Source organism: Vombatus ursinus, unplaced genomic scaffold (assembly GCF_900497805.2).
Source record: "Vombatus ursinus unplaced genomic scaffold, bare-nosed wombat genome assembly UNPS02014158.1, whole genome shotgun sequence".
Taxonomy (NCBI): Eukaryota; Metazoa; Chordata; class Mammalia; order Diprotodontia; family Vombatidae; genus Vombatus; species Vombatus ursinus.
The window spans coordinates 6,670,940-6,691,553 of record NW_020953936.1 but is presented as its reverse complement, the minus strand read 5'-3'; the positions used below and the strand labels follow the sequence as shown (position 1 = coordinate 6,691,553).

Sequence of the window (20,614 nt, the reverse complement as noted above, 5' to 3'; positions counted from 1 at the left end):
TTGGGGGAAAGAGTGGGAAAGAAATCTTCAGGGGAAGGGTAGAAGAGGGTCATTTATAAATTAAGTGAAGCTTCCTGTATAAACCATTCTTAAATGGCTCCTTGGTACCATGACAAAGATTTTACCTGAACTAGAAAATGGTATAACTTATAGGTGGAGTAAATAAATACCTACCTTAATACATGTGAAATGCAGTATTTCACAGGCAGATCAGAATGCATCAGAAGCAGGACACTCCCCTGAAGGGCCCCAAATAGCCAGAGCAGCAAGAGTGCACATTCAGAATATGTCAGAAGACAGAGAATACTAAAAAATAAATAGGAAAGATGAAATCCTGGCATTTTAAAAAAATTTTTTCACCTATTATCATTGGCTCCTACCAGCCCCCAGAGACCACCAATTCTACCAATAAAACTTTTTTCTCTTTCTCCAATAATCCTACTTCTCTTTCTGAATTCCTTCATTCTGTCAGTGAAACCACTATTCACCCAATCAACCATTTTAAAAACATATTGTTTCCCTTTCCCTCATCCTCCATTCATTGATTATCTTTATTCTTTGTGTATGTGTGTGTGCATGCATGTGTTTCCATTTGTGAATGATATCACAGAAAAAATAGAGCTCCCAAACAGTACAAGTGTTGAAGTGGAAGTATCACCACCCAGTGAAGGTTCAGGACCTGTACAAAATGGAAATCTCTCCCACGGCATTGAACCAACAGAAATACAGGTACGTCTCTCTTTTTCTACTTCTCTTATAACTCTTCAATTTGAAGTCATATCATAGAATTATAGGATTTTATTTCTTCTAGACTAAGTTAATGGTCATCCCATCTTTTACCTACCTTCCCAAAGTTGGTACAAAATTATTGAATATAAATTTAATTCTTTGTCCACCTGTCGTTAGTGAAAATGTTAAACCAGGCTGAGCCCCTATCCAACTGATAGGAGAAAGTCATTTGTTCTTTCTCCCCTCTCACCCTTTTCTCCACACATGTTGGTTGAAATTAACTACCATGTTCTGGTCCCATTCTCCAGTTAGGTTGCCAACTATCTAATCATTGTTTCATCTAGATGGTATGGTTGAAAAGTAGACATGTTTAACATTTTTAAAAAGCCTTATTAAAATGAAGATTGGAAGGCTACATGGTACATTCTAAAGAGCACTAGAGTCAGAGTCAGAAGACCAGGGGTTCAGATTCCAGATGCAGGAAATACTATCCGTGGACATGTCACCAAACCTCTCTGGGCCTTACTTTTCTGATCTGGAACAATGGGCACACTCACAGTTGTTGTGAGAAAGGCACTTTGAAAAACTATAAAATGACATACAGTTTTAATATAATTATCATTATCGTTATATTATTGTTACTATTACATCTGTGGCTTCTGTCTGAATCTACTAGGCTTAAAGTGTTTCCTGGAGGACTAGATTATAGGAGCATGGATACATCTTCACAAAGTTATGCTAATGGTAATATAGCACCCGATTTGCTTGACAGTATTTACATAAAATCCTCTTTCCAAACTGAAAGGACTCCAGAGAATGTTTTAAGTAGCACTCCTGACTCCTCCACCATCATTTACTTCTGGCCCTGAGTCCTGTTGTCCTATTATAACCAACTCAAGATCTGAGTTGGCAGAATTATTTGTGCCCACATGGATGAGCAGTATGGGGCAGGAATCAGGGAACTCGAGGTCTATTAGTAATGCCTCTCATTTAGACCTTCGGCAGGCAGCCCACCCCCTGGAACACTGTGGTTCCATAGCAGATGGCAGCCTTTTTTCCTATCAGGAAACAGTCTACTGCTGTAAGAAGAAGCTAATACTCTGACCTTCCCTTTCCTGGGCTGAATTACTTTAGGAAAATTTCCAATTCTTAACCCAAGTTTTTTCATCCACAATTGAGGGGGTAAGACTAGATGATCTCTATTGTCCCTTTCATCTCTAAATCTATGACCCTATGGTCCTAAGAATTTAAAGAATCAGGGAAGAGAATATGGGTGTACCAGTCTGTGGAATTGTCGACACAAGAGGCAAGATGTTGTTCAACCAAGGTCCCAACTGCCAAGAGCCAGGAACCCTAGATGTTAATCTCAGCTCAGCCATTGACTCACTAGGGGAAAGTTATTTAATCTCTTTGGTTTTGCCTCTTCTTGAAAATGAGAGAGTTGTATTGGCTGACTTCTAAGTTCCCTCCCATCTCTGACATCCTTTGATTTTATGAATAACTCTGAAAGTAATTTTGAAAATGTAAAGTTCTCTGAGAATGTACGATAACATTGCTAATGGTACTATTTCATTTGCTCTTCTGTCAGTGTCATTCTACCATCTTCTGAAGTCCCCACAATACCTAGAAAAATAACTTACACATAGCGGACTTTCATTGTTTAACTTATTTGAATATGGTCAGTTTCACAAAGTCAGGTAGACTTTCCCAGATCAGTCAGTCAACAAGCATTTATTGAGCACTTACCGTATGCCAGGCACTGCGCTAAGCACTAGGGACTACAAAGAAAAGCAAAAATACAATCCCTACTCCCAAGGAGTTCACATTCTAATGAGGAAAAAGACAGACAAACAATTACGTACATATCATCACAATATAAATGGAAAATTATCTCAGAGGGAAGGGGGAAAGGGGGGAGGCAAAAGGGACCAGGAAAGACCTCTTGCAGAAAGTGGGGTTTAAGTTGAGTCTGGAAGGAAACCTGGGAAGCCAGGAGGCAAAGGTGAGGAGAGAGAATTCCAGGCGTGAGGGATAGCCAGTGAAAGGGCCCTGAATTAGGAGATGGAATGCCCTGTTTGAGCAACAGATAGAGTAATGGAAATTCAGACTAGGAGTCATGAGACTAGAATCCCGAGGCCATACAATGCAAAGTTTCACAAAGAATAAGTCATGTTTACTACATTGGTTATATTATCTTCTTGCTGACAAAAATCACAGGCTTGAGATATTTCTTTGAGCATTTTTTTAATCTAGATAGGAGAATGAGGTATAGAGTACTGACTTCGTTAATGGGGATCGCATGCCTGGCACATTCTATGTAATCGTAGTTATTCTCTATATACAAGATAGACTATTCTTTTTTTTTCATTTTCAAATTCTCTACCTCCCTCCATCTCCTTCCATACCCATTGAGAAGGCAAGAAAAACAATATCTGTTTCATGCATGAAGTCATGCAAAACATATTTTCACACTAGCCAAAGTACAAAAAAAAGGTAAAAAAATATATAAACAAAAAAACTATACTTCAATCTACACACAGAGTCCATCAGTTCTCTCTCTGCAGGTGGATAGCACTTTTCATCATGAGTCGTTTGGAATTGTAGATCTTCATATTGATGAGATAGCTAAGTCCTTCACAGCTGATTATCACTGTAACATTGCTGTTCATTTGTACAATATTCTCCTGTTCTGCTCACTTTACTTTGCATCAGCTCATACAAATCTTTCCAGGTTTTTCTGAAACCATCCCCCATATCGTTTCTTACAGCATAATAGTATCCCATCACAATAATGTACCATAACTTATTCAGCTATTCCCCAATTCATAGGCATCCCCTCAGTTTCTAATTCTTTACCACAACAAAAAGAGTTGCTATAAATATTTTTGTATATGGGGGTCCTTTCCCTTTTCTTTCATCTTTTTGGGATACAGACCTAGTAGTGGTATTGCTGGGTCAAAGGGTATACACACTTTGATAGCCTTTGGGCATAGTTCCAAATTGTTCTCTATAATGGTTGGACCAGCTCTCAACTCTACCAATAATGTATTAAGTATGCTTATTTTTCCACATCCCCTCTAGCATTTGTCATTTTCCTTTCCTATAATGTTAGCCAATTTGACAGGTGGTACCTCAGAGTTGTTTTAATGTGCATTTCTCTAATTATTAATGATTTAGGGCATTTCTTCATATGCCTATTGATAGCTTTGATTTCTCCTTCTGAAAATTTCCTCTTCACATAGGATGGACTATTCTCCGTAGAGTCCATCCCATATAATTAATATGGTATTTTAAAGAACACATTTATAATTGAAATAATTGAATATTAACACCTTATCTCCTAGAACTCTCTTCAGCACACACCTTCAATAGGTAATAAAATCATTTTTTAAAAAAATCCAGTTTGAGACAAGCCTCTTTTGGGTGGGCCTTTTGGTTTTATATCTTACATGCTGTAAAGCTTAGAAATTATCTGATTTTTAAATTACTCGGTGCTAATTAGCTCCTGCTAATTGCTCTGCTGATGTGATCCATTTGATTATAGCAGACGCAGCTGAGTTCAGCTACACCTAGGAATAAACCAACTTTACCAAATAGACTCTGCCCTGTTGATGATTCAGACAGAGAAATCTCAAAGAACTGCTCTCTTTCGGACGGAAACTCACCATTTTCTTGCATTTTAAAATGACGGCTCTAGTCAGCTGCCAGGCTAGTCCATGTGCATTCATGCATATGAACCAATCTTGTTAAAGGACCTGCAGAGCACTGAAATCATAGAACATCACTCCCTGCCATTTTGGTGTATAATGAAAACATTTAAACGTACATGGACTTAAAGGGAGCGAGGGGAGAGACTAAAGAAAGTAAAATTTCCCTCAAATTCTTTGAAATCTGACAAAAACCTAGCTTTTGAAAAATTCTACTCTACTCCTTAAGGTGAGGTTTTCCTTTAGAGTTATGGGTGTGTGTATATTTTGGTTATATTTGTTTCATTTTGCCTTTGAGATTCCTCTTTGTCCCTAGGGAAAACAGAGTTTCCTTGCTTTCTTCTGTAAACAGTTGCCTACACATACCTCCAGCATCCATCCAGAGACCCCCACGGGAGGACAGAGGTTATAGAAGCCAATCACTTTTCTAGGAAAAGGAAAAAAAAGTTTGTCTAGATAAATTATCGAATTTAAGAGTTGGAAGGCACTTTAGAGGTGATCTAGTCTGGCCTCTTTGATAGCTTTTTCCTTCTTTTCTTTATTTTAACATCACATATTACCTTTCCAGTGTTCAGCACTTCTGATTGCCCTTTGGGAGTTTATTTCCTTATTTATTCCCTTCTAGCATTAGACTTTCTAAACGAAGTACAGTTTCTAAACTCTCTCTTCGTGGGAAAAAAAAAAGCCTCCCAGCAGCTGGGATTCTTCCTATAGGTGACCCTCAGTTATATGAAGATTGACTGTATTACTTGCATTTTTAGCTGCTTTGAACATTGTGAATAAATAAAAGGTAGAGAGCCAGGGCTCTAGGGAGTGAAAGATTTGAAAAACTATCACATGCACTTGATGAGACAGTCCAAGAAAGGGCAAAAATAAAGTGCATAAAAGTAATTTCCCTACTGTTAGATAGGAGTCTCTGAGAAAAATCGCATTATTATAAAGGACAACTCTCAAAATAGGCTATGAGAGAAAGAGATGCTCAAGTGAGTTTTTCTATTAATATTGATACACAGTCTTAAATTGATATACTAACTTTCTTTTCTTCTGTATTTATCCATGAAAAGGTTTTACATTCCAAATCTGGGACACAAAAATAGTTTCCTCCTTCCTCCTTCCCTTACCCCTACCCCAACCCACCCCAGCCATTCAAAGAGTAGATTTTCTTCTGTAAATGACTGTGGAGGAATGGCCCTAAGGTTTTTTTAATCCCTTCAGTTAAATTGGTTATCCGATCTCTTGGGCCATCAAGGCTTGAAGAATTTAATCGTGAGCCATCAGCCTCACAGAATTTAGTCAGCTTGCTGGGGACATTTGCCTTCGACCCTTCACTTATCACTGAATCCCAGCTTCCAGCATGATGCCTTCTGAACCTTAGCTCCCTTCAAGACTCAACTGAAATACCTGTCTTAAAGAGGCCTTCCGTCATGCACAAAGATGTTAGTCCCCCACTCCTTCATCCATCACTGTGTATATTTTGGTGTATATGCTATAACTACTAATCTGGAAATATGTTATGTCCCCCTAGCAAAATACAAGTTCCTTGAGAGCATTTTTTTCTTCCTAGCCCCAGTGCCTGGCACATTGTAGGGGCTTAATGCATGTTTGTGGATTGATTGATTGACTTTCCTTAGGCCCTATGCCTATTTGACCTTCCAGGTTCAGAAGTATGCTTCATTCTATCCCTCACTGTCTTTCCCCGTTCTTCTTCAGTTTCCACTCTAACTGGACACTTAATTCTGATTTCTCTTTTCTCTTTTTCTTTTACCTCGTGTCTATACACACTCCAGACCACAAGCATACATTTTCTAGGGTTTATTTACAAGGGAAAAGAGAATATACATGTTCAAAAATAGCATACTAGGATAAAGCAATTTGAAATTCACATAAAATAAAAATACCTAGTCTCTCAAATAGATAATAAAGTTGCTTTGCTACTTTGGCTAGCTATAGTTCCCCAGACTTAGATCACTCCATTATGGTCTTATCTAGAGTCACTAGGTAGAATGATGGATAGAATGATGTAGGGGGAGTCAGGAAGACCTGAGTTCAAATCTAGCTTTTGGTACTGCCCAGTGTAATTTCAGGATATAATTCTCCTGGGAAAGAAATGAAAGAGTAAATGGAGTGTGTGTGTGTGTGGGTGTGGGTGTGGGTGTGGGTGTGTGTGCATGTATCTATCCCAACTGGGTAATTTGAAAATAGGGAGAAAGGAATCACATATTCAGTGTATAAAAGGCAAATGTGGAATCTGTCAAACATTCATTCTACTGAGCCATGTGGCTCATATCACTGGATACTTCCCAGCATGTACCATTATCAGGCTTCCTTAGGAAAAGAACTGTTTTAGTCTCAGAGAGAAAAAAATTATCATGAAACTCTTTTACATATTATTATCACTGAAGTTTTCCTGCAGTGCTTCATACCATAACATATAATATATTGTAACATTCATGAAGGCTATTCCAGCAGAGTACAACCTATCATACGGTAATGGACTGCATACCTCTCTATGTAGAATGAGCCTTACTAACTTCCCAGTAGCTCATCACCAAGTTTCCTGCAGAGTAAGGAATATTTCAACCCCAGCAATTGTCAAAGATCGTTTACTAATTTGCATGGGTATAGTTATGGTCGTGACTCCTTTTGGGATTTTCTTGGCAAAGATACTGGGTTGATTTGCCATTTCCTTCTCCAGCTCATTTTACAGGTGGGGAAACTGAGGCAAACAGGTTAAGTGATTTGCCCAGAGTCACACAGCTAGTATGTGTCTGAGGCTAGATTTGAACTCAGGAGGATGAGTCTTTTTGACTCCAGGACTCCAGGTCTGGTGCTCTATCCTCTGGGTCACCTAGCTGAATTGTTACACTCCATCTCTAGACTCCAGGCATTTTTGCTGGCTTTTCCACTTGCCTGGAATACTACTGCCCCTCCTCATCTCTACCTCCTGGCTCTCCTGGCTTCCTTGCAGTTAAAATCTCATCTTCTAGGACAGGGGTGAAGAACCTGAGGCCTTTTAACTGATTTGTTCTGTAAAATTTGGATTCAGTCAAAAGGCCGCACTTAAGGATCTAGAAGGCCACATGGGGCCTCCAGGCCGCAGGTTCCCCATCCCTATTCTAGGAAAAGCCTTTTCTGATCCCCCCCTTAACTCTTTTACCTTCTATCTATTAATTATCTCCAAATTATCTTGTATGTATCTTCTTTGTATGTTGTCTCTGTGAGCTCTTCAGAGCAGGGATTATCCTTTGCATTTCTTTGTGTCCCCAGGGCTTAACCCAGTACCTGGCACAAAGTAGGTGCTTAATAAAGGCTTAGTGACTGACTAACTGGAGAGGGAGAACTCACCTGGAGGAAATCATAGAACCTTGAAGTAATATACTTGTTTGAGGTTTAAATAGAGCAACATTTAGGTTTCATCTTTAAAGGTCAAATTCAAGGGTATCCTCTGAAGATCCTCTATTTACTACTGACCTAAAATGCATTTCAAGGGCTGTTTTTTTTTTTAATACAAAGAAAAGAACCCATTATCAACTAGAATAAAATTACAAACGTTAATAACATTAGTCATTCTATTCTAGTTGGTAACAAAATTATAGGGAAAATTTACAAAGTTCTTTTAAATCATCCTACAACTGCCTTTATGTTTATAGACCTTTTATGATTTGCATCAGCAATTGATTTGTAAAACCCAAGAAAATTGCACTGAACCCAATATACAATTGCATTAGGAAAAAGAATCTAACTTGTCTTTAGATTGTATCTTGGAAATTATTCAGGCAACCTTCAAAGCGAAGGCAAAAGCAATCACATTTCACCAGAATGTCTCTATGCATTATTATAAAATAATGGCTCGCTTTTTCACAGGCAAGGTCAAACAGCCTCATCACAAAACATTTTAAAACCTTGTTCTCATTTCAGTTTTTTCCCATAAACCTGTGATTTCATCGTTATAAGAAATTCTCTCTACCATTGCAGATTAGTGACTGTTTTGAACTCACAGTCCTAAAAGGTCACCATTAGGCCCCAAAATGTTAAGTGAATTGCCCAGGGTGACACAGGCAAGTGTGTCAGAGACTGGACTTGAACCTAGGGCATCCTAGCTCTGGGGCCAGCTTGAGATCCATTAAAATTCATAGCTTTATAAGAAGATACTAGCTCTTTCCACAGCTTCAATTTCAACTCTTCTAGTCCAGCAGGTCCACAAAGAAGCACAGAAAAATATCTCAGGCCATGTTTCTCCCCAAGTTGGTTACTTTTGGTCCTCTTGAGTTAGAAGAAGTAAAGAATAGGAAAGTGAAAGAGAAGAGAATAGAGGGAAATGGTTGGGAAAGGAAGAAATGGAGCATTCAAAGGAAATAGGAAGATATGCAAACTAATAAGTGAAGAAAAAGAGAGTAAGCAGGCATTTTTTAAAATCAGAAAAAAAAAGTAAAGCATAAATCAGAAGGATAAGGAAGAAGTAATTCCGTTTTAGAGACAGTGAAATAGTCATTTTTCACACAATGTCAGTAGCCAAAAAACATTAGGTGCTTATTATGTGCCAGGCACTATGGTAAGCCTAGGGGATACATAAAGCTCAAAAAGCTCACAACCTAATGGGAGAAGCAACAAGCAAACAATAAGTACAAAGAAGTTACCAATAGGATAAAAAGGAAATAATTAAGAGAAAGAAGACACCAGAATTCTGAGGGGTTGGAAAAGGCTTCCTGTAGAAGATGAGTTTTTAGTTGGGACTTAAATGAAGCCAAAGAAGCTATCAGGTAGAGATGAGGAGGGAGGACATTTCAGGCAGGGGAGACAGTCAGAGAAAATGCTGGCAGAAGAGCAAGGAAGCCAGTGTTACTGGATAGAAGAGTGCACGGTGGAGTAAGGTGGAAGAAGACTGGAAACACAGTAGGGGGCTTGGTTATGAAGGGCTTTGAATGCCAAACAGGATTTTGTATTTGATCCTGGTAATAGAGAGCCACTGGAGATTGTTGAGTAGTGGAATGATATGGTCAGACTTGTGTTTTAAGAAAATCGCTTACGTGTTGGAGGATAGGTTGGAATAGGGAGAGAGACTTGAAGCAGGCAGACCAACCAGCAGGCTATTGCAAGAGTCTAGGCATAAGGTAATGAGGGCCTTCCACACTAGGGTGGTAGTCACCTCAGAGGAGAGAAAGGCAGAGAGATGTTGCAAAAGTGAGGTCTACAGTCTTTGAGGACAGATTGGATATGGGGAGGAGTGGTGGGAGAAACAATAAGGAGTCCAGCATGACTCCTAGGTTGTCAGTCTGAGGGACTTGGAAAATCCCATGAGCACTTTTAAACTTTGCTAATTGTTGTAAGGAAAATCGAACAAGAATACAACTGATTGTATGAGAGAAAAACCACAGGTGTTTGTCTAAGGGGAGTAATAAGTTTAACCTTCCAAAACTTTAAATTGGACTTGGAATTTAGGGTTCCAAAGATCTGTAAAAGAATTGCTATGAATCAAAGGGTCATTAAATGTCACACCTAAAAGGGAGCTTGGAAGTCTTCCCTAGAGGTCCTTAACTTAGAGTCTAAGGACTTTTCAAATATATTTTGTTAAGTGTAATGGAATATTATTGGGCTATAAGAAATGGTGAACAGGCAGATTTCAGAAAAACCTGAAAAGACAAAAATGAACTGATTCCAAGTGAAGTGAGCAGAAGCAAAAGAACATTGTATATAGCAAGAGCAATATAGCATTATGATCAACTGTGAAAGACTTATCTATTCTGAGCAATACAATGATCAAGATAATTCCAAAGGACTCATAATGAAAAATGCTATCCACCTCCAGAGAAAGAACTGATGGAGTCTGAATGCAGATCGAAGCATACTATTTTTCAGTTTCTGTATTTTTTCATGTTTTTTTTTCTTCCTTTGGGTCTGTGTCTTTTTTCACGTGACTAATACTGTAATATATTTTACACGACTGAACGTGTATAACCTACATTAAATCGCTTACTATCTCAAGGAGGGGGAAGGTTAAGGAGGAAGGCAGGGAGGAGAAAGAGAGGGAAGAGAAAATTTGGAACTCAAAGGCTTTTTTAAATTGATGTTAAAATTTGTCTTTACATGTAACTGGGGAAAAAATAAATTAATATTTTTTATTATTTTTTAAAAGAACCCCTGTTCTAGTCTAATTCCATTATTGTACAGATAAAGCCCAGAAGAAGGCAAATACAGAGACCAGGATAAAATATGAATAATTTTTACCAGTGTGGTATAAGGAAGTGAGAATTAGCCTGAGAATCAAGAAAACCTGCATTCAAAATTGTCTCTAATTCAAACTTGCTATTGTAGGGTTTTGAGCAAATCACTTAAACTCCCCCACCACCCACCACCACCACTCCCTTACCCCTACCCAGGCAGCTTTCTAATATTATATGTTGCAGAACTTATATGTTGCTAGTTAATTGGGAGAGGGAGTCTCCTCACCATGAGTTTCCTAGAACAAAGAAATCACAGGCCTGGGGGAAGAAAGCAGAAAGCAGGATACTTTCCTGATCCCTGAGTTTTGACCCGGTGACTCTTTGTTGAAAAGGAAAAAAAATCAATAAAATGAGAATAGCTTACCTTTGACCATAGGAATATCAAGCAGTAGATTTAACCAAATAGATCCTCAGCAAAGGAGGCAATGCTGTGTAGTTGATGGGAGAACTGGCCTGAAAGACCAAGGTTCAAGCTTCTCCTCTTAGACCCCCTGAGTAACCCTAGGCAAGTCGCTTAACCTCCTAGTGCCAGAGGTGTGGAATTTCTGCAAAATCCCCAAGCACTTCTAGTACCAGATTCAAATGTGATTGGGAAATGTGTAACAAAATTAATAAAAATACAGAGTAACATAGACTGTGTTAATTTGTAGTTTTCTAAATCAGTATGTGGCCAGCAGGATTCTGTTTCTATTTGAGTTGCCTAGGCAACTCTAAGACTCAATTGCAAAGAATTCCCTCACCTGGGAACTCCCTTTGTCAATGAAATCACAGGTCTAGATCCTATCCTTAGCATAACATCTTCATTGTCATCTAATTTTGCTTTAAACCAAGGGTGGGAAACCTGGGAATTTAAATTAATTCAGTCATAGGGAACTATGACTGTAGAACATTGCATATGCTATCATAATGTTGATTTGTTGGTTAAATTTGCTGAACTGGTTTTTTTTTTCATTTTTTTAATCTCTTGTTACAAAGGATGGCTTGATAGGTAGCAAAAGAAGAGAGACTTATTAGGAAATTAAAAAGTGATGTAAAAACAGGAGATATTAATAAAAACTTAAAATTGTAAAAATAAAACAAATAACAGCACATACCTTCTTGACCAGCTCCAAGAATACTAGTTTAGGGACCAAAATGAAACTTGTTATCCCTCATGACAGGTACAGGATTTGAACTGATGTCTTTTGGGTCTGCCAGACCATTAGTCATAAACTTTCCCATGGTTTCTTTCCCATGTCCCAATGTCAGATGCAATATAGTGTTCATTCCTTCTTCAACTTTTAGTTTCAAAGCCTTATATTTCTTGAGTACAAGAAGAAGCTTCTTTGGGCTTAGAAGGAGAGACCAGAAAAAAACAGATCAGCAAATATAATGTTATTAGGCAAACTGGTCACATATGTCCTACTTTCATATTTTAAGTTTGCAAAATATCAGTCGTGCTGGTGGAAAGTTAAAGGGAAGCACCTGCCCACCATGTGTCAGATATTTGTTCTTCATCTTAAAGCCTTATACTGTACTAGGACATGACTTTATAATAGTCTCTATTTTACCTGTGAGAGGTCCCAACTCTTACATTGTTCACTGTGTCAAATGCAGTATTTTAGGAGTCACAATATTCTGTACTACTTTTTCCATTTCTTGTTACAGAAAAGAGTTTAATAGGTAGGGAAGGAAGAGGGACTTAGGAAATTAAAATGATATAAAAACAGAAGACATGAGTAAAAACTAAAAATTGTAAAAATTAAACTAAAAATATAAATGTCTTCCAGAAAGTTTTGTTTGACAAAAATTATACCTGAAACCTAACTTCTAGATTTATGTTTCTCTCACTGTTCAATTTCTCCCCCAAAACACTTACATCCCCTCATAAGCAATTCGATGAGATTTTTATCTTGTTTACAAAGCTCTTCAATTCACTCATGTTTTGGAAAAGAAACAGATCCTTTGTATTCACTTTTGCTTTCAGATGTTTTGTGAAAAACTTCTCTCTCATCCTGACTCTTTATTTCTCTCTTTGCTCTCCCCTAAACCTCCCAAGCAAGCACACTGCCTCTAGAATCCAAGGACCTGAGTCTACATCTCCTCTCTGATGATAACAAAATATGTGACCTTGGGAGAATCATTTAAACTCCTTGGCTCTCTCTCTCTATCTGTAAATGGTGGGGGAACAGGGGGTAGGCTAGATTGCCTTTGAGGTCCCCCAGCTTTAAGTCTATGATCCTATTTTCTATGGCTGCTCTGTATCTTACCATTTTTTGCCCCATTTATTCTATATCATCATTTTTCACTTCTCCTAGATGTCCTGGAAGAAGGAACTTTCTTTTTTCTGAAAGAAACACCGTGCTAAAAATGGAAAGAACACAGGACTTTGGTGTTGACTTTTGTGTAACCTTGGGAAAGTCCCTTAATCTCTCTGAGAGTCAAGTTCCTCATCTATAAAATAGTCATATTATTGTCTACTTTACAGGATTATTGTCAGAGCTAGATATATGTAAAAGTACCTAGGGAAAAAAAGAGCAACTAACAATATCATTTTTAATAATATTGACACAGACCACATTTTGCAAAAATTCAGATATCAAGGCAGAACTTGATTATACATTTTGTAGATGAGTCGATGGGAAATCACTAGATTGGCTTCATTTTCAAGATACTAGCTTCTGTTCCTTCCAAGATCTTCAGTCAGGCACATGTACGTATGCAGACATACACTCTTTTCACTAGTTCCCAAGGAAACTTAGTTGGAAAAATTAAGTGGTTAATCTATATCAAGGATGATGTATTTTAAATGATTCAGCAGAGAGTGGGAGTAACCGTCCTTTGTTTAAAGATGATGACTTATTGAATAGATTTTTGCTTTGATTGTCTTGGAAAAAATTCTGCTCTGGTTCAAAACTTTTACTCTTGAACAATGAAAATGTGTCTGAAAATACTTGTCTCTTTTTTTTTCAATTTTTCCTAGACATGGTATAGCAGAAGTTTCATTGTTGTAAAGGACTAGATCAAACTCTACAAATGTCGCTTGGGGTTCAGCTCACTTGACTGACCATAGAATCCAAAGCCTTGATTTTAGTCATTAAGCTTGACCTATGGGCAACCCATGAATTCCATTGGTATCCATACAGTGCCAGAAAGCTTTAGATGGCCCCCATGGCAGATTTCTAGAAGGATATGAACAAGAGCTGCCCCAGATGGGCAGATTTGGATGGGTTACAAGCTTCACGGTTGAAGGAAGCATCTGCATTGATTAGATCAGAGATTCATGGAAGTATTGAGGAAAAATAATTAGTTGCCACCTCCTCTTCAACCAAACTGTTCAGAAGTTCTCCACTCATCCGGGGGCAGAGATGCAATGGGTAACTAAATGCTAACAGTCTCAGTTTTCAACATATTTCCCAGTTTTGTGCATTCAGGGAAGTTTTATTAACACCTATTCTTCACTTCTCAACTACCGACCCACGCCTTCCTCATTTCTGTCCCAGGACTCCTTGTCATTGATGGAAGTGATAGGACAGGGCAGAGAGAGGTGATTCCTACCAGCTGGCATTTTTTTAAGGGAAAAAAGTCCCAAAGCTGGTAGTTTAAAAACAATATTAATCAGGGAAATGAAAATTCCATTTGTTGAGTTCTTTACAGTTTTCTAAGGACTTATTTTTCTCAATCCTCACAAAAATCCTACGAGATGAACAGGGTGAGTGAGATCACCCCCATTTTGCAGGTTTCAGAAATAGGCTCAGAGGAGTTCAGTAATTCACCAAGGTCACACACTGCCCATGGTGTCAGAATCAAGATCTAAACCCACGTCTTCTGATTCTAAGTCCATTTCTCTTTCCCCTCTGGTATCCCTGGTTGCCTGCTGGGAGGTTCAGCACTGAATTCAGGGCCCAGATGTAGTAATTAACTCATTACTAGTTCCTGACACATGTATTTTTCTGTCCTCCTATGACTTGGTTTTTGTTTGTTTGTTTTGTACTATCCCAAATCATATATGGAAGCAGAGTATATTTTGTGATGAAAGAATGAAGAAGGCATCAGTGTCAATCTTATGGGACTATATTTTTAAGAAAAATGAGCTATCCAAATTTTTCTCTCTAAAGCCCTTCTAAATTCAGAGAAATTCTACACAATCACATGAGGCTCAGATCTGTAAGTTCATTTCTGTAAGAAATCATCTGTAGCTTATAGTCTTAGAGAATTCCTGGGTCATGGGAAGATTTAGTGACTAGCCCACAGTCAAAAAGATAGTGTGTTTCAGAGACAGAGCTTAAACTCAGGTCTTCCCAATTCCAAAGCTGACTTTCTAGGCACTGAGCCATGCAAAGAAGACAGCTACCATGTCTGCCTGGGTCTCTTCTTCTCCAGGCTAATCATTCCTAGTTCCTTCAGCCAATCTTCATATGTCACAGACTCAAAGCCCTTCATGATCCAGGTTCCCCTGCTCTGGATACTCTCCAAGTTAGCTATGTTTTTCCTAAACTGTTACTCCTAGATTGAATATTCCCATTGTGGTCTTGCCAGGACAAAGCACAGAGGGATTATCACCCACTTGTTCCTAGAACTCATGCCTCAAATAAGGCAGGTCAAGATCATCATTAGCTTATTGGGTTGCTATATCATACTGCAAGCTTACATTCATGCCAAAAGCTCCTAGATCATTTTCAATCAAATTGCTTTCTAACTATGCCTCCCCCATGTTGCACTTGTGAAGCTGATGTTTTTAAACTGAAGCATAACAGTGAATACGTTTTCCATGTGACAGCTTTTCAAACACTTGAAAACAGATCTAAAGTCTTTCCGAGGTACTCTCTCTTCCCAGCTTAACATTCCCAGTCCCTTTAACTGATCCTCTGAGTTCACCTGAACATTTTATTTCCAGTTTGTCTTAACACAGATCTAGAAAGGTGCAGAATAGCAATAATCAAATACAAGAAGAACATGGAGCTCACAATGAGACGATAAAGTGAGCCAGTTTTCTTGAGGGGAGATACTCACAAAATGCAGGGAAGTCAGGGAAGGTGGTGGAAACCAGTCAGGTCTATTGGGCCCCCAGGAGGAATTGGGCACCCTCTCCCAAACCAGTGAAGTCTAGTAGGTTTTTATAGGGTCCTTATCTGGGTCTAGCAGGATCAGGCTTTGGAGGAAGGGAATGAGGGGCCTACACCTGGAGACTGGTGCCAATTCATGCTAATAAAGAGCAGAGAAGAATGCTGGGAAACTAAGGAGAGGGAGAGCTGATGTCCACACTCCCTGCAGGTGAGAAATGGGACTTTGGACTGGTCTCACTCAGCTTCCTTGGCAGAGGTTTCTTCATTTAGTGGGTTGAAATCTTCCTTACTTATTACTTACCTCCCAGGTTCGTTGAGAGGATTAACTGAGATAATAAATGTAAAACGCTTAGCAAAATGGCTAGCACATAATATAAATGTTAGTCATTATTATTATTATTGTTATTCTTTACACAGCCTCTCTCTGATCCTCCATTCCCTCTCATATGCAATAAGAATATCATGTTTAATATGTTCATTGTATTTCCATAAAGATGATTAGGAGGAATTGACCCAAGAGTTGATGGATTAGTTAACCAATTAGAAGATCATGGGATCACAGATCTAGAATTATGAACTAGAAGGAACCTTAGGGGCCAACCAAGTCCAACATACTCATTTAACGGGTGATGAAACTGAGACAGAGAGAAGAAAAGTAACTTACCCAGGGTCACACAGACAGGTTGTTGTTGTTGTTGTGTTTGTTCTTTGTTCTCGAAGAGGACCATGACATCAGGGAGATGATAACATGACTTGCAATTGACATTGTTTTGAGTAAGGGAGGGCTGTGCAAGATCATCAGCCTCACTTTCTCCTCCAGAACCATCTGGGTCCAGTGGCCAGAAATTCATCAGGATGACTAGAGATAGCTCAGGATGCAATGGGAGACCTTTTAAGCTAAGTTCTTTTCAGGTTCTCATTTTGAGTGAGGCAACGCCCATGCAGTGAATTGGCCTCTCTAAGAAGTGAGTCAAGGGATGGCCCCTTTAATAAAAAAAAAATTGGGGCAACTAGGTGGTGCAGTGAATAGAGCTCTGCCCTTGGAGTCAGGAGGACCTGAGTTCAAATCCGGCCTCAGATACTTGATACTTACTAGCTGTGTGATCCTGGGCAAGTCACTTAACCCCTACTGCCTCACCAAAAAAGAAAAAAAAATCAAATTGGGAGAGGAAGACCCTCAGGGTTGCTGGCCAAAAGAGAAACAGTTGCTATTTACATTCACTCTGAGCCTGAAGGGCCCAAAAAATAATCATTAAATGGTGCTTGACACGGACAGAAAGTGTCTGATACAGGATTTAAACTCAGTTCTTCTTGACTCTAAATCCATCACCATCCACTATACCATCTTAGAAAAGAAAATCAGGGAACAAAGGAAATACTGACTACTTAGGATCATGACATCATAGATCTATATCTTTAAGGAACCTCAAAAGTCATTTAGCTTAACCCCCTCATTTTTGAGATGAGGAAACTGAGAAACAGGAAGGTAAAGAGATTTTCCCTCATCATCACCGTCAAGGGAATAACAAGTACTTAGGTACTTGTTCAAGCCAGGTTTGAGGTCCTAGTTGGAGAAATTTCCAAGGTCACTATGTGCAAAGCAGATATTCACCTTCATGGAAGAAAATAGATATCCCTTAACACATGCTTAGCTCCCTGTCTTTGCAAAACGCAAATTAATTCATTCATTTTCTACCAGGCAGCTGACTATTGCAGGGAAAGAAACTGAATCCTTTTGTGGCCTTAAGTTAGTGCAGTGAAAATATTCAACTAAAAATTAAAAAAGCAAAAAGTACCTTTTTCCTTCAAATGGAATGCAAACAAATTAGAACCTTGAGCCTCAATCTTAATGTTCTCTGAAAGTTTGCATTAAAGGGTAACTAATGGGAAATTGTTTAACTGAATTTAAGAATTGACCTTTTGCTTTTATGCCTAACCAATCCTTCCTGATAGCACCCTATCAAACCTCCTGGGGGGGGGGGGGGAATAAAGGTGCAGTATTACTGACTCCTGAATTTAGTTGGTTCCTTTGTGGGGATAAAAAAAGTGAGCAATCCAATAGTCTTCCTTCCAACATGAATCAGACTGGCTCCTTTGCTGCCGTGTAGGCATCTCTAAGGCCCTCTGAGATTGCTCCTCAGCAACTGGAGATGAGTTGTTATTGCTGATCAATAAAACTAAAGTTGGCCATAGCCTATTTTGAGATGCCTTCCCGGTTTTTATTTTAATTCTCTGATGGATAAGAGGTTATAAAATTCTGCTCTCCATACAGCAATACCTCTCCATGTCCTCATAGCAACAACAGAAAGCAATGAGGGATTGAACCACTTCCAGGAAGTTTCTTTTTTTCCATCCCATGGTACAATCCAGCTTTAAACAGCTAAATACAGTGTCATTTCTTCTTCTTGGCTTCCCTCTTTACTGGAGGGGAAAGGGCTCTGTTGACTGGCTACAATCTATACAAATCACTTTAGGGAAAAGATCAGAGATTTAGAGATAGAAGGAACCTTAAAGTCCCCTCATTTTGGGGTCAAGCAATCTAAGGGCTAGAGAAAGTAGTAATATACATACCCCTCAGTGTCCCATAAAAGGTATTCATCAAGATACATAATAAGAATACCTTCCAGGCAGTAGGATAAGTTCTCTTGAGGTCAGGCCAATTCTAATCCCATGTCTGCTTCTTTCCCAACACAAATAAAGTTCAAACTCCTTAGTCTGACATTCAAAGGCCATAATAATTTGGCTCCATCTTATCTCCCACTAACTCCTTATATGAACCCTTTGCTTCAGCCAAATCGGTCTATTCATTGTACCAAGTTTAACTAGTTATTTTTGTTCAGTTATTTTTGACTCTTTATAACTCCATTTAGGATTTTCTTGGCAAAGATACTTGAGTGGTTTGCCATTTCCTTCTCCAGTTCATTTTACAGATGAGGAAACTGAGGCAAACAGGGTTAAGTGACTTGCCCAGAGTCACATAGCTAGTAAGTATCTGAGGCCAGATCTGAACTCAGAAAGATGAGTTTTCCTGACTCCAGAACTCTATCCACTGAGCCACCTAGCTGCCTTTAACTAGTTGTATTGATAGCTAATGTTAATTTTATAATAAATCATTTTTAAAAGAATAATGCAAAGAAAAGTTGAATTCTGAAATCAGGATATAGCTTTAGAAATGGAAAGCCATTTTTGCATTGTGTTATAGTGGAAAAGCCACCAAACTTAGTTAAGAGACTTTGACACTGAGTACCTCTCTGCCATTAATAAGTTGTGTGACCTAGAGCAAATACTGTTGCCCCTCTCTGGTCCTCAGTTTCTTCCTCTATTAAAAATAAAGGATGATTGTACCATATTAATGAAACTATCTCACAATGGGGCCTCCACCTCTGGCATTCCAGCTCTGGGTCCCTGGGCTTCTGATCAACAAGTATCACCATTACTAGTCTGATCCATACCCACCTTGGTTCTATCTATCTCCACCAGATACATTGTCTTCCCCACTTAGAATGTAGGCGCTCTGAGGGTAGGGATTCTCTTTTTTGTATTTGTATCCCTAGCACTAATCACAGTGCCTGGCACATAGAGCTTAATAATTACTTTTCTATCCATTCATTCATTCCCTCACAGCTCTAACATTCTATGATTGGATACCAATGACTTATGCACTGTCTTCCATAGAACAGGGTGAGATTTCATTAGATACAATTCCAAGAATTCACCTCACCCCAGTCTAATCTGAATTACTCTTTTTTATACCACCTCCCCCCCCACCCAATCATTGCCTCTTTTCTCTTCAGAAGGAGCTCTGCAGAAAGAGATGAAAGTAGCCAATGTTTGCATATTCTATGACTGTCTTTTCCCTCTCCCCTCCTCCATTTCTGCTGAAGGAGCAGCCATCTCAAAGGCTTTGGGGAACAGGACATTAGAGATAATTGTTTGTACAGGGTAGTGATATGTTTAACCTTTATGCATCTAAACAGACAATTATTTTCTGCTGTTTGCTTGTAGCAGCGGCTGCCCAGTGACTCCAGCAGATGGAGAAAGGATATAATCCGTAGGTTATAACTATAGAGGTTATTGATGAAATGTCACCATCTGTTGGCATCATTAAAATGATATGAGTCACAAAGATTTGCTTTTGTTTCATCTAGAAGGTTAATATGGAGTTTAGAAGAAAAAAAGTTACTAGATTATTAGGGAAGAACATACTGAAAGGAGAGGTTTTGGCAGACTCACAAGGAAACATGTAAACCTTAAAGCACCCTGTAAATGTGAGTTATTTTATTTTTTTTAATTTGCTTTATTTTTCATTTATGAAATAAAACAAGCATTTCTATAATGGTGTAATAAAAAAGATGATTGCACATGAAACTGCAGATCTATTATGTACAACTTGCTATTCCTTTCAAATACATAATAAAGTTATCATGTAAATTTCTATTTTTTCTTTTTTTCCTTTTTACTTCCCTCCCCCTCACCCTGCCCTAGAGATGTTATTTTGTACACACATATACATATCCATATACACACATAAGTGTATATATATATGCACACAGGTGGGCTTCTGCACTGTAGGATCTTTTAAGAACACTGTAATATTAGCATTGCCCCAAAAACTCTCTCCTACTGTCATCAGTCCCCTTTAATGTGGTTTGAAATCCCTACTATTAAGACAATTAGAAAATTGATTTAGAACTAATTGATTCAACCCCCTCATTTTACAGGTGAGGGCCAAAAGGGTGAAATAACCTAACCAAAGGCACTTAGATTACTTCACTACCTCCCTTCCTTCAGGTTAAACTAGAAAAGTTAGAGACATAGTCTTCAAAATCATCCAGTGAAAGTGCACCTGTTCCTGGCTGATGCTCTAGAAATCCCCCTGGCTACCTTGTCCCATTAATATAATGAAACAGAC

General features: G+C 38.6%; 1 protein-coding gene across 1 annotated transcript in view; it reads left to right on the top strand.

Annotated features, from left to right (window-relative positions):
• The window catches only part of SLC24A2 (solute carrier family 24 member 2), a 301,039-nt gene that overhangs the window by 227,540 nt on the left and 52,885 nt on the right, over positions 1–20,614 (top strand). The window contains exon 6 of the mRNA XM_027859099.1: positions 611–729. Coding sequence (XP_027714900.1) covers positions 611–729 — 119 coding nt within the window. The remainder of the gene's footprint in view (positions 1–610; positions 730–20,614) is intronic.